The sequence below is a fragment of the Lissotriton helveticus genome, chromosome 11 (genome assembly GCF_964261635.1).
Source record: "Lissotriton helveticus chromosome 11, aLisHel1.1, whole genome shotgun sequence".
NCBI classification, from domain to species: Eukaryota; Metazoa; Chordata; class Amphibia; order Caudata; family Salamandridae; genus Lissotriton; species Lissotriton helveticus.
Window position 1 is genome coordinate 415,382,569 of NC_136072.1, and position 14,113 is coordinate 415,396,681.

Genomic DNA, 14,113 nt, shown 5'->3' on the forward strand with positions numbered 1-14,113 from the left:
TAATATTGTTGAACATGGGCTTCCTTGCCTTGTACCTCTAGAGATTTTAATTGTTTGATCCGAAGCCCATTATCTGTAATTTAGCTTTAGGATCAAAACACATCGCCATTATGGATTTAACAAATTTAGGCCGAAATTGTTGTGGGTCAAGACTGCCCAAAGGAAATTCCAAGAGACACGGTCAAAGGCCTTCTCGGCGTCCAGGAGAATCATCGACATCTGGCCCCTCCGTTTCGGACATAATATCAAATAAAGAGACAGCACTTCGAGTGTGGTCAGTCGTGCCTTTCCCGGGAATGAAGCCATGTTGCCATGGGGAGACCAGATGTTTGACAACCCTCCCGAGCTGATTCGCCATAATTTTAGCATATAATTTGGAGTCCAAATTAATTAAAGAGATTGGCGGTATGACGATAATTGATCTGTGGGTTTTCCCTTTTTAGGAAAGATGATTATATTAGTTGCTTTCCAGGACTCCGGAGGAGTGCCATTCCATTGAATCCCAAGGAATAAGTCAAGTAAGAGAGGGCGTAGACAATGACTCCGAATTTCATATAGCTCAAGAGGTATTTTGTCTGGGCCTGCGGCCTTCCCAGAGGCAAGTACAGACAGGGCAGTTGTACTTCTGTAAGAGTAATTTCTTTCTCAAGATCTTCTCGGGTTGTGGCATCTATGTTCTTGCTCATCTCTGGGTCATTTAGAAAGTTACTTAAAAAATTGTCGGACTCGACACTAGTGGTTATGCTATCGTTCTGGTATAGATTCTGGTAGTATTGTTGGAATGAGTTAATTATATCTGATTTTTGTGTAAGTGTCTGCCCTCCTGACTGTATAGCAGTGATGGCGTTATAGGAGGTTTTCTGGCGGGTACGTAACGCGAGCTGTTGGTCTACCCTTTCGCCATTCTCATAGACATCTTTCTGGTGTGTTTTATAGATCTCAGCAGCTTTCTGAGTCAGACCAGAGTTTAGCTCAGTTTTTAACACCAGCATATGATACAAAATGTGTTTCCCATCGTCTCCTTGAACTATTTGTGCAATATGTTCTTCAACCCTTGCTAGCTCTTGTAACTTCAGATTATAATCAGTACTGCGTTGTTTTTTGGCTCTGGCTAGGTATCTAATTGTTTCACCTCTAAGAGCTGCTTTAAAGCAGTCCCAGACTACACATCTTGGAGCACTATATCGGTTAATATAAAAAAATTATGTACCCAGCTAGTAATATAATCGATATACTCCTTGTTGGCCAGCAGTTTCCTATCAAAGGTCCAGCTCCTATATGGTCTGTTAGAGGTTGTGATGTTTACTGTGAGGGTTAGTGCATTGTGGTCGTAAATGATCTTAGGGTGTTTGATAATAGCTTGGTTAGAGAGATCAGTTGTTGTGAGTATATAATCGATTTTAACGTATTTGCTATAGGCGCAGGAGAAATAAGTGAACCCAGGATCTGGATGATTTTTCTTACCCCAAATGTTGACCAGGCCCAAAATATCTCGAAGCCGGCTGATAGCCTTAAAAACTCGTGGTTTGCGGCCCATGTATTTTGGTTGCGTCTGATTATTAAATAGGGGTCCAAGCGAAATGTTTAGATCACCAGAAAGAACGAGTGGGCCTGGCCAAGATGCGAGTTCAAGCTAGAGTTTTTCAAAGACCGTGGGGTCGTCTTGATTTGATCCATAGACGGAACGTACAGTAATACACAGAGCCAGCTTTATGATTACCCTTCTGCCCTGAGGATATGCTAATTTACGGATTACTTGGCCTAGGAAGGTTTTAGCCAGTATTGCTACCCCCGGGTGTTAGAGGTTTGAGTAGTGCTTGATAGGTTATATCCCCTAATTTTTAAGAGCTCTCTTTTGTCCCAAGGCAGATGGGTCTCTTGGAGGCAGACAATATCTACAGGATTTTGGTAGACTATATCTCAGGCGCTGGCGTTTGTCCCTATCAAGGAGACCTGCGACATTCCAAGTTTGTATTGTTAATTTCCCCATAGGAGCATGTTTATTGACTCAGTGTATATCTGTACATTCGATCTCAGTGGTGTTCCATGACCTTCTTCTTCTGCCTCGGATTTTATTAGTATATTTTCTAGGATTAGAAAAAACGCAAGGATATTGATGACTCCTGTCTTATATCTGGTTCTATTTTTGTCCTTTTTTTGATGCTTCTCCCCCCCCCCCACCCACTCCCCCCGAACCCCCCTCCCAATGCCTCCCAAAAATAAGGCATACAGACTCCATAATAGTCTGGGATGATGGTGATGCAGCACAGCAATAGATCACAAACAGTAAACCTCACTTTTATAAATTTTCAGAAAAGTACCGGCCTGTAATTGTTGTGAAAAAAAAAAAGAAAATCCCAAAAAAGAGAAAAAACCGCGGAAGCCCCAAATCAGTTAAAGCCTATATCCCCCACATCGCCCAGTAAGCCCATTCCACAGCATCGCATAAAAAACATTAAACTTGACCCAAGTTATTAAGTCTAGTATATATACTGGATTAGATATAGGCAATCAAATGTATCACATTTTAGCCCTTTCTTTCCCCCTTTTTGTAGGCGTAATATGGTTATGGCTAGATCATTTTAGTTTGTCCAAATACTCTTTAGCTTTAATCTCTGAAAGAAAAAACTTTGCTTGACCTCCATTGATAATTTTAAGCCGTGCTGGATTGTTCAGATATGCTTGTGCTTTCTTTTCTTGAAAAGGCTTAATTGACATGCGTAGCCTCCACCTTCTTTCCACTGTAGCGTGGCAGAAGTCAGGGCGGACAAAATAGGAAATACCTTTACTGGTGCGTATAAATTCTGGCCTCGCTTTCTCAAAGATTGCTTGTCGAAGCAGGAAGTTACCGAAATATACCAAAATTGCCCAGGGATAGGTCACAGGTCTGGCTGGCAACTTAAAGGGCATACGATGCACTCGTTGGATCTCGTTGTCCCAATCCCAGTTTGATAGTTCGGACATAGTCTCTGAATAGGTTACCAACAAAAGAGCGGATATCATCACCTTCGGCTGCTTCGGGAATGCCAAGTACGCGAAGATTGTTCCTTCGTTGGCGGTTTTCGAAGTCTTCTAGCTTCCACCTGACGTCCGCCAGCTCAGACTCATGAGACTCGATTCTCTCCTGGTTCGTTGCAAGTTCATTTTTGTTAGAAAGCACCCTGGATTCGATCTCTGTGATTCTGTCCCCAAAGGAGCTACAGGTCTTGGTAAGCTTGCGTACAACCCTTTGTACTTTGTGCAGTGCTGCTTGTGCCCTCCGACCGCCTTGTGCGGTTTCCTCGCGATGGGCCGCTATAGCTTGTAATACAGTATCTAGTGTTGTTGCGGGGGGGGCCCGCTGAGCGAGGAGTGCGCAGGCTGCTGAGCAGTTTTGGTACTGCATGTGGGGGGGAAGTAAGTTGGTCGGTGAGCAGATAGTCCCAAGCCAGGTCCCCTCCACAATGTTGCTGCTTTTTACGTTATAGAGCTGGTTTGGACTTAATGGTACTAATCTCTGCACTCTCTCCATTGCTAGTACTGCTCTCAACCGTTAGGTATGACACGGATCCTTCCGTCCAATCTTCTTCGGCCCCTGCTCCATCAGAGAAGGAGAAGAAATCCCTTGCCTCTTTATCCGCATCGGGGTTATGCTCAATATCCCCATTGCTCAGGTCTCTTTGCCTTGCCAAATGCTGGTCGATGTTGCCTTGTCCCTTCCCAGTGCCTGCACAAGCTAGCATATGGTCACCATTTGCCCCTGAAATTTTATCTTGCAATGCCTGGCAGCCAATAGTGGGTGAAACAGGTTTTTGCGCCTCCAGCGTATCCTGAGCCTGACCCCCATTCAAGGCGAGATTGGTGAGATTAGACACATTTGATTCCGCCAACTGAACGATGTTTTTTACAGCCTTATTGCATGGATCAGGGATTATACTAGGATTAGTAAGGCAAGGCTTGATTTTTGTCCCCATAGTACTCATATTTATTGTTGGCACTTGTACTGATTCTGTCGTAGGTGGCGATGGAGCCAAGGCAGAGGGGCCTTTTTTCCCTTTACTTGCATCCGCTTCACCTTCAGGCTCTCCCTCTCCTAGTATGGTCTTGCTAGCGGCAGTCTCTACAGTCTCTGTAGCATCGCTTGGGGATGCTGTCTGGCGCTGCTTCTCCCGCTCTGTAAGTGCTCCGTGATTCCTCCGCCAGAGATCAATTACGGTAGTGCCGGGACCGATGACGCCTACTGCGTCCTTCTTGCTGAGCGACCAGTCCACCCCCCTCACCTCCAAACCAAAGCCCCCCTCCGACATCCTTTGCGCCTGGAACCTAATCAGTACTGAAGACACCATCCGCTTGATGAACTCCATCCACTCCGGATCGCCAACCGACCCATGTCCCCACCACATCTTCAACAAAGCAGACTCCATCATCGCACCCCATCTCCGAGATGTCATCAACTGCTCCCTCAACACTGCTACCTTCCCGGAAAGCTGGAAACATGCCGAACTCGGCGCTCTCCTGAAGAAACCCACAGCAGACCCCACCGAACTTAAGAACTACCGCCCCATTTCGCTCCTCCCATTCCCTGCCAAAGTCATTGAGAAAACCGTCAACAATCAGCTCGCCGCCTTCCTCGAATCTAACGGCTCCCTCGACCCATCACAGTCCGGCTTCCGAGCCAAACACAGCACCGAGACCGCCCTCATCGCAGCCACAGACGACATTCGAACACTACTTGACAACGGAGAAACAGCTGCCCTCATCCTACTGGACCTCTCCGCAGCCTTCGACATAGTCTGCCATAGCACCCTGATACAACGCCTCAGCAACGTCTGGATACAAGGAAAAGCACTGGACTGGATCATCTCGTTCCTCGCCGGGAGAACCCAGAAAGTCCGACTCCCCCCTTTCAGATCAGAGGCCACTGAAGTCATCTGCGGTGTACCACAAGGATCTTCACTCAGTCCCACCCTCTTCAACGTATACATGAGCCCCCTCGCATCCATCGCGCGCCAACACAACCTCAACATCATCTCCTACGCAGACGACACCCAGCTGATCCTCTCCCTCACCAAAGACCCAAACACCGCCAAAACCAACCTACACGAAGGGATGCAAGAAGTAGCCGAGTGGATGAAGAACAGCCGTTTAAAACTGAATTCAGACAAAACGGAAGTCCTCATCTTAGGATCATCCCCCTCCGCTTGAGATGACTCATGGTGGCCACCGGCCCTGGGCATCGCACCCAACCAACGGACCACGCACGTAACCTGGGCTTCATCCTGGACTCCTCCCTCTCGATGACCAGACAAGTCAACGCCATCTCATCATCATGCTTTAACATCCTACGTATGCTCAAAAAAATCTTCCGCTGGATCCCCACCGAAACAAGAAAAACGGTCACCCAAGCACTTGTCACAAGCCGACTGGACTACGGAAACACCCTTTACTCCGGAACAACAGCCAAATTACAGAAAAAACTCCAACGCATTCAGAACGCCTCAGCCAGACTTATCCTAGACATCCCCGCCAAGCTCACATATCCGGTCACATGAGAGACCTCCACTGGCTCCCCGTCAACAAGAGAATAACGTTCCGTCTACTCACCCACGCACACAAAGCCCTCTACGACCTAGGACCCAAATACCTCAACACGCGCCTGACCTTCTACACCCCCACCCGCCAACTATGACCGTCCAATCAAGCCCTAGTGGCGATTCCACGCATCCAAAGATCCACCATGGGAGGAAGATCCTTCTCCTACTTAGCGGCCAAGACCTGGAACTCTCTCCCCACCCACCTCCGCCTTACACAGAACCACCTCTCCTTCAGAAAACAACTCAAAACTTGGATATTCGATAAGTAACGCTTCCCCCCCCCCCTCCCTCAAGCGCCTTGAGACCCTCTGGATGAGTAATGCGCTATACAAATTCTAACTTAACTTGACTTGAGTTTCCTGCGTGCTGACAAGGCATCCTGCCTCGGTGAATTGATGCCTGCTGTATCAGGAGGGGCCATCTCCTTCTTCTCCTTCTCGGCAGGTGTCTGAGCCCTTCCTACATTGCTCTGAACCTGCTATGGCGGACAGAAGGTCTGCGGCAATTTTCGGGGGCATTTCTGCGATCGTAGTTGCTTCAGCAGATTCTGTACAATACGTGGGGATGCCCGACTCGCTATAATGTCGAGGTGGTAAAGTCAAAAAAAGTTTAAGGACAGCCCATCCGATCAGGGTGTAGAGAGATGTTAGGCGCTTGGGGTCTGGACTGCTTGCCTTCTGACACTCCCACAGCATTGTCGTCGAGCTGATCGAGGTTTGGTCTGTCGCCTTCTTCGAGGCATCCGCCTCTCGCTGCTGCCTGAGCCTCGGTACTCTCAACTTTGGGATGTTAACCAGGTATTAAACTTGTTTCTGTCGTGGCAGCCGAATAGGTTACTCTCTAGGAAGGAGCTGTCGGCGAAATTAGTGATTCTTCTCTGCCTTATCTCGTGCAGAGGGGTTCCTGATGTCAGGGCTCTTGATATTACCAGTCTGATTTTTTCCCCCACAGGGGTCACTTTTACGATCTGCAGGCGGACAAAGTGTGGAGCACGATCTATCTCTTATCCGGCATTCCCGGATTCTCCGAAGCTGTGCGTGGTGGCTTGCCTGAAGGCATATGAGGAGATGTCAGAAGAATTTCACCCTCTGGGGTAGCAACAATTGCTCATTGCACTTAGGAAACCTCATAAGGCGGTTTCTTCCCCCACCATTGCCCGATGGGTGAGGTGGGTCATGCAGGAAGCTGGCATTGATCTTCGGCGCCCACTTGGCTAGAGGAGCGTTGGCCTCTAAGGCAGTTACCCTGGGAGCTCGTCTGGAAGACATTCTGAATGCGGCAGATTGGTCTTCAGACTCCACTTTTCAGCGGTTTTATTTTAAACCTATTATTGATATGGCTCACTTGATGGTGAGCTAGCTTTAAATGAGCATAATCCTTGCCTCTGGTCCTTGCATAGAATGCAAAATTTCCTAGCTATCGTAACGGAAAGTTTCAATTCTATTAAGGACTCGGAGGCGAGGATTATCCCACCCAGGGTACAAAGTCTCTGTTTCCTTCCCTCCCATGTACTGGAGTAAGTACAATGTTTAACGGTTTTTGAGGTCACCAAATGTTACCGTACATCCTTTTGACCTGTTTGCCTTGCAGGCTAAACTTTAGCCACGATTGTCGCTTATATTCTGTTTTGCGTTTCAGGAGATTCTGGAAAACAAGATTTGTGAGAACTCTGGGTTGTCAGACCTACAGCAAGAGATTGGACACTGAAGGAGGACTACCAGCACCTCGGGGACCTGTGATTGGAGCAGAGAACAGGAGACGCTCTGGATATAGACACACTATTGGTTTTTCTGATATTCCCGATGTATCCTGGGAATAGTTGTTGTTTGTTGACTTTAAAATGGCTGCTGTCATTAAAGTAAAGAAAGATAAAGCATAAGCATCGTGGAGTAGTGTGGCTCACTGGTTAGAGGCAGCAGGCCTGAGAGCAGAAGTCAGCCCGGGACCAGGGTTCAATTCCCGACGCGGCAGGGTCGTGGACCTTGGTCAGCGGACTTGATAATTCTCGCTTCGGTGCTTACTCTAATCAGGGGTTCCACTCGGCAACTCTGGGCATTAGCTTGCCTAATCTCCACAACGGCCCCACCAATTCCGGGGATGCCTGGCTCCACCTTGGGGACTCCCAGCAAGGGACCATCCCACAGGGAAAGCCAGGACGGGTTCCCCAGAGTTATACAGTGCCGGGACGCCCCGTTGCTGGGGCAGCTGTGCGCTTTACAAGTATACTACATTTACATTTACATAATACTTGCTTCCGAGTCCTTAATAGAATTGAAACTTCCCGTTACGATAGCTAGGAAATTTTTAATTCTGAAGATAAACCCCATGTAAAAATATTTATTGTAGTGGTTTAACAATGTATATCGAGAGTAGAAATTGCTGGTTCTTGATATAGTAATGTGTATTCGTTTTAGTGCATTATATTTACTTGACTATAGACCACCGGTCCTCCTTGGGTATGTGTTCTTCAGCTGGGGTATAAACATTTGCAGCATTGAATCTCTCATACATTCAGATGCTGAAGAACCAATCATTTTGTAGGTTGAGCCTGCTAGATGCTGCAAGATACCTGGTTGCAAAAGACCTATTGTAGGTTTACCAAACACTTATAGGGACTTGATGCCCTCCTACTGCATACCATTATTGTCTTATTGTCACTTGGTTGGCTTCTCATGTGATGGATTTACTCGTTTTAGCTAGTCTGGCCTTCCCCTGAAACAAAGCCTCTTTCCCATCCTTCCGATCGGATGTATTCTACCCTCATCTTTACTTTATGCATGGTGGTGGGGGCTCAAATAAGATAAACGTCTATTTACTTGGATAATTGAAAGGCAGAAGCCTCATCCGTGACTAATTTATAAAGATTTCCTCACAGAACCCAACAACACAAAGGCCATCATATCTGTGTGTAAAACTAGACAACCTTGAATAACTACTGTCCTTTAGAAGAGAACTCTTCGGTCCAAATGAAAGATTGATTTGTAGCTCGAATGCCAGTCAGCAATGAGGATTTATTTATTTTTGGCTCGATGGCATAATATATTTTTGATGTTCGAAAGAGTGTAAGGCTTTTACAACATTGTCCAGGAGGTCAGCAGTCTCAGTGAACTGGAAAGATAAGATCACTGCTGAGTGAAGAGGGGCTTTCCACTTAATCCCACTAGTAATTGCACATCAGGGTGATCGCATTGCCCAGCATGTCAATTTGCCATAAAATAACAGAAGATGGATTTTTGACATCAAACAGAACAACATTTACATGTCTGACAATCTCCTCCAAGTTTACTACCTGTAAGCTACACAATTTCCCACTTGGACCTGCTAACATCTACTTATTTAGTGCATTACCTTGGAATTGGGATTAACCATCAGGACCATGGGTAATAATTCTGTTCCTTGAGCAATTTATTACTTAAATGTAGAACATTATATACAGTCATATATGAAATAATTAATTCTCTTATTGCACTGTCCTTGTGTTCAATTTAAAGAAAAGGGTATCCATGTTAGTTCATTGTCCACGGTAGTAATTGAGATCCTTCCAATCGGGGTAACTGCATCACTTTACATTCCTTTTTTCCAATTTATTTTAGAACACTAGATGATTCCAATTCTTTTTGTAGCTTCTTGATTCTTCTCAGTGTCTAGACGTATCAGGCCTCAGGATCATATGTGAAGTGCTTAAAAAAAAACTGTTAGTCACTGGCCATGCATTAGTTCTTACTTTTATATCCATTTCTGTTCTTTATGTATTTCCATTTCGGTCAATCTAATCTGGTCCCAGTTGGACATCGATAAACTGTGTGCATAGTTGGCCCCCATTCTGTGGGGAATAACTCTTAATTGCACAGTTCAGACACCTTCGGTCTTTCTGGATGCCAAGCTTGCACCCCACTAGTAATATGCAACTTATTTTAGTTTCTTAATAGGTTATTTTGTCTGGTATGGTGAGCAAGATACATGTACTACTTTCCTTAATAGTAGGTTTACCCGGTGAACTCATCATTGTACTTCCTTGTTAAGGATACTTTGACTTTCCATATAAACTACACAACCTATAGCACTGGTTGCATTTTCCCTAAGCTTGCCTCTTCAGCAGAGAAGTTTCAGCAAAGCCATGAACTGAAGAGTCCTTAGTACAGTGAGAACACAAGACGTTAGAAGGTTCAGTCAAACATCTGTTAACTTTAATCATCTGTGTATGTTTTTCTACTGAAAAGCCACCCATTTCCATTTGTAAAGTATTGTGCATCACCACAAACTATCAAAAGGGGCAAGCACACTGGTTTCATGTAGGCCTGCAGTATATTCTATAACAGCCACTCAACCATTGCTGATCTTGAGATGTCTGGCCTTCTAGAGCAGACACTTGGGAATCAATGCTTGCCTTTGCTAAACAGTTAAACTTGCTCTCCCCAGAACCATTACTGAAGGTAGTCTGTCAAACTTAGTTGCTTAATCAATATTCACTTGCTTTCCTCCTTTCCACAGACATCTTTAGTGCAATAGATGACCAGCATTGTCAACTTTTTAATGAACAGAAATGAAGACCCCAAGAGGGAAATGCAAAACTTGCTTAATTGTAGTGTTACACGGTTCTTATCAATTTAGTAGGAATGTGGATTGGATCAACAAAACCTCATAATACAGGGACACTGTCTTATTAATCTGTAAACGTTTTGCTAGCTCACAATACTGCATCTAAACTCCTACACCTCCTTAGTTGCAGATGCTGTCTCCAACCTCAAACATGACTATTATTATTCCCAAGGAGTTAGTGGAAACAGATCTTTCACATTTCACTTTTGCATACCCAGGGTTTCACATAGAGAAGAAACAATAATACATTTTCAAATGTTTATTGAAAAGATCTAATCCATGTAATTAAAACACGTACTGTGATTATTAGATTGGTGAGACACATCATTGACCTAAGCATGATTACAATTTTGAAAAAATATAATTCAACTGTTCCAATTGTTACTCCTATATATTACTAATACCCCTATACTAGTGGGAGCATGGTGGGAGCACCCTTTCGCCAGATCCAGTTGGAATGATCAAACCCCATACCTTGGTGTAGTGTCTCCGGAAGTCTGCATCAGCGCATTAACAAATGCACTTCGTCTGAGTGTGCTTTGTTACACACATCTGGCTGCGCAGCTATCTTCCTTTATAGAATGGATGTCGGGGCCATCGGAGCTGCATCTCATTCACAACTCTCAGCCGCTTCTATGATTACTGCGGTGTGAAGTGACTCTTAATTGCATTCAGAACTGACGCTGTTTAAATAATAAAACACCATCCTTATTTAATTTTGCAAGAGACGCAGGACAACATCTTTACTTAGTCTGGGGTACAAAAAAGTTGTCTCCTATGAGCACAAAATAAAGCAAAGGCATTGCGTTCTAGTACGTCCCTGAAACTAACAGTGCAAACTACAGAACAACAATGTCTATCCATATTAAATGCTTACCTGAGATTTGTTTGTGTTAGTGAAAAACATGTTCTAACCACCATCTCAAAAAGGTGCGAAGTTAGAAGGGAAAGCTAAAATGGAAACAATGTAATCCACATAACCATAATCCTTTTTCTTCAACATGAATAGCTTCATTTAAAATAACATGCCTGACCCCAAGTCAGGAGGATAGATATAGTGTAGGAGTGTAACATCAGCCGCCACGGTATGGGGAGGGGGAGCTCAAGCTCCAGGGGCTCCCTCAGCACAGTACTCTGGCCGGAGAGCTTCTGACTGGGTCCAGAGGGAGTTCCTCCACGTACCTTGCAGGGGGGGGGGGGTGTCTCAAGTTTCGTTACGTTACTGATCGTATAATCATACACTTTCATCTAGCACTCTAAATGATGTGAGCAGGTGCCTGCTTAAAGTACCATCGGAAAATGTTTTGTATGAGGCTCCTGCATTTACTGTACTGATAAAAGGAAGAAAGTAAACACACTGTAATCAGTTTCTTTGGTAAGATTCATTTTAAATTTCAATATATTGTTTAAATGTAAACTTAATAAATGTCTTTAGATAGCCATGTGTTTAATGTAATTGTAAGAAATATGCCCTTAAAAAAATGTTCCTGGATTCTTCCAATAAGTGACTACACGGAGTTTTAATTTATTTTAGATGCCTATCAAAACTGAAATTATCTAGCCTTTTAGTCTCCTGAGTTATATATGATAGTCCTATTAACACTCCAGACTTCCCATCTGAATTTGATTGGCTACTGCTGTGTGCATTGTTTGCTGTTTGTGGTAGACTGCTAAAATGAAAGTGCTAAATCAAATATATTTGGTATCTTCATTTTGATAGTTGGGGTGGTTGAGTAATTTTAGAAAGCATGTGTAACCATGTGAGATGCAAATTCAGGACAACAATAATTACAGGTAAGTCATACTTCCCGTGCATATAAACCTTTTAAAAATGTTTCCTAGATATAGTCTGCGTGAGTTTATTAGTGGGAGGTGGTGGAAGAACTGAAATATGCAAGTTCTTTTGGTTCAGGTATTGATTTCTGACTTTTTCAGTGGAAGTGAAGAGGCCCTATCTAATGAAGACTGCGAGAATGTATACCACTTGGTATATTCTGCACACCGGCCTGTGGCTGTAGCCGCTGGGGAGTTTCTTCACAAAAAGTAAGTGATTGACTTTAATTAAAATATGCTACTTCTGGTCGGATTTGTACAGACTTCAGTGGTTGACAAGTCTTGTATATGATAGCATGGTCACATTATTCTCACTGGAGTTGCTCTTGCATTTCTTCCATTTAAATTCGGATATCTCAAGCTTTTCTGCTGTTTTCTGTTCCTGGGAAAATCTTTGGGATTATATTCTTTAGTATAGGATGGTAATAAGTCATGTTGCATATATGTCTTGCCAGCTCTCCAGTAAGAAGCAGAAGCTTTGTGAATGTATACCTCTAAAGTTGTTAAGCAGATTGTGCCTAGAGTAGTTTGTGTTGCAATTGCACTGGCTGCTCAAAGCAGGATTACTACAGAGGGTATTGAATCAATTGCAGGTAACAGTAGTCCAAAGAAAAACCAAAGGTGGTGTTGGACGGAGCGTTGACAATACAAACACTCACCCCCAGTCAACTGATCTGGGTTTAATCCATCACCGTTCTTTAGCTCACTCCGCCACCCCAGTTCAGACATGGCCATATGCAAATCAGTCTGACCCTGTGCCTCATGGGAACAGTCCAGCCCGAACTGCCAAGCCATGTCTTCCCTGGACCGGAATCAAGCTTCCCAGGACCGGTTTCTGGCATTAAAGCAGTCTTCAGCCGGGCTTGCTTGACTCCAGTGGCAAAGTGAGCAAGGGACTGGACTGTTCCCATGAGGCACAGGGTCAGACTGATTTGCATATGGCCATGTCTGAACTGGGGTGGCAGAGTGGGCTAAAGAACGGTGATGGATTAAACCCAGATCAGTTGACTGGGGGTGAGTGCTTGTATTGTCAACGCTCCGTCCATCATTTCCTTTGGTTTTTCTTTGTTCGCCATAAGTTGGCAGGGTATGCTCAGACGTGAGTCCCTTGCTCACTTTGCCACTGGATTCAAGCAAGCCGGGCTGAAGACGACTGAAATGCCAGAAACCGGTCCTCGATAGCTTGTTTCCGGTCCAGGGAAGGCATGGCTTGGCAGTTCGGGCTGGACTGTTCCCATGAGGCACAGGGTCAGACTGATTTGCATATGGCCATGTCTGAACTGGGGTGGCAGAGTGGGCTAAAGAACGGTGATGGATTAAACCCAGATCAGTTGACTGGGGGTGAGTGCTTGTATTGTCAACGCTCCGTCCATCATTTCCTTTGTTTTTTCTTGGTAACAGCAGTCCTACTGTTTGATCTGGGCTTTTCTGCCCATGCTCCCCTGGAAGCCTTTTCAACGTCTCCTGTGCATAGGGACAGTAATGGGTACAACATTGTTCCAAGTCTTTTCTCCTCCACGGATATTCCTGAACATTCTGGAGATGATTTTGACTTTTTGGATACCAGTCCTGACTGTTCTGCTGCTCCGGCATCTATTTGCTTTCTACATCCGACTGGTCACGTACACTGACAGAAAAACCCCCTCCAGTAGTGCCTCTACAGACAGCGGTTCCAGAAATTCATTGTTGTTTCTAGGTACACTGCAGCAGACTTCATGTTGGTTCACAGAGGAGAACCTGACTCTCAAGCAATCCTTTTGCACCATGCCCACAGCTGTGGTTGCTGTGTTGGTGGACACCTCCACTTTCAGGTGGGCTGCACGTCTGGTGGAACTTTTTGCAGATACCTTTGATTTCCCTGGTTCTGAAGTTAATTTGCCCAGACTGTGTCCAAGTAATTCTCAATTGTATTGGACTGGACGAAAAGGCTGTGGTCTACAGACCACCCACACTTCTCCTGGTGTCCTCTACTGCATCTTCCTCTCAGGGTGGTCCTCCTCTCCCAGTTGGAAGAGCAGGTTTTGCATCCCAATCTCCCAAAGCTGCACCTTTCTGTCAGGAGATTGAGTTGGGACACCTGAGTTCGTTTCAGCTGCCACAGGAGGTGG

At 45.0% G+C, this 14,113-nt stretch overlaps 1 protein-coding gene across 3 annotated transcripts in view; it reads left to right on the forward strand.

Annotated features, from left to right (window-relative positions):
• Positions 1–14,113, forward strand: part of STAG1 (STAG1 cohesin complex component) — a 1,346,357-nt gene that overhangs the window by 760,642 nt on the left and 571,602 nt on the right. For all 3 annotated transcript variants that reach the window (XM_078665875.1, XM_078665876.1, XM_078665877.1), the window contains exon 13: positions 12,108–12,215. In XM_078665875.1, the coding sequence (XP_078522001.1) occupies positions 12,108–12,215 (108 nt within the window). The remainder of the gene's footprint in view (positions 1–12,107; positions 12,216–14,113) is intronic.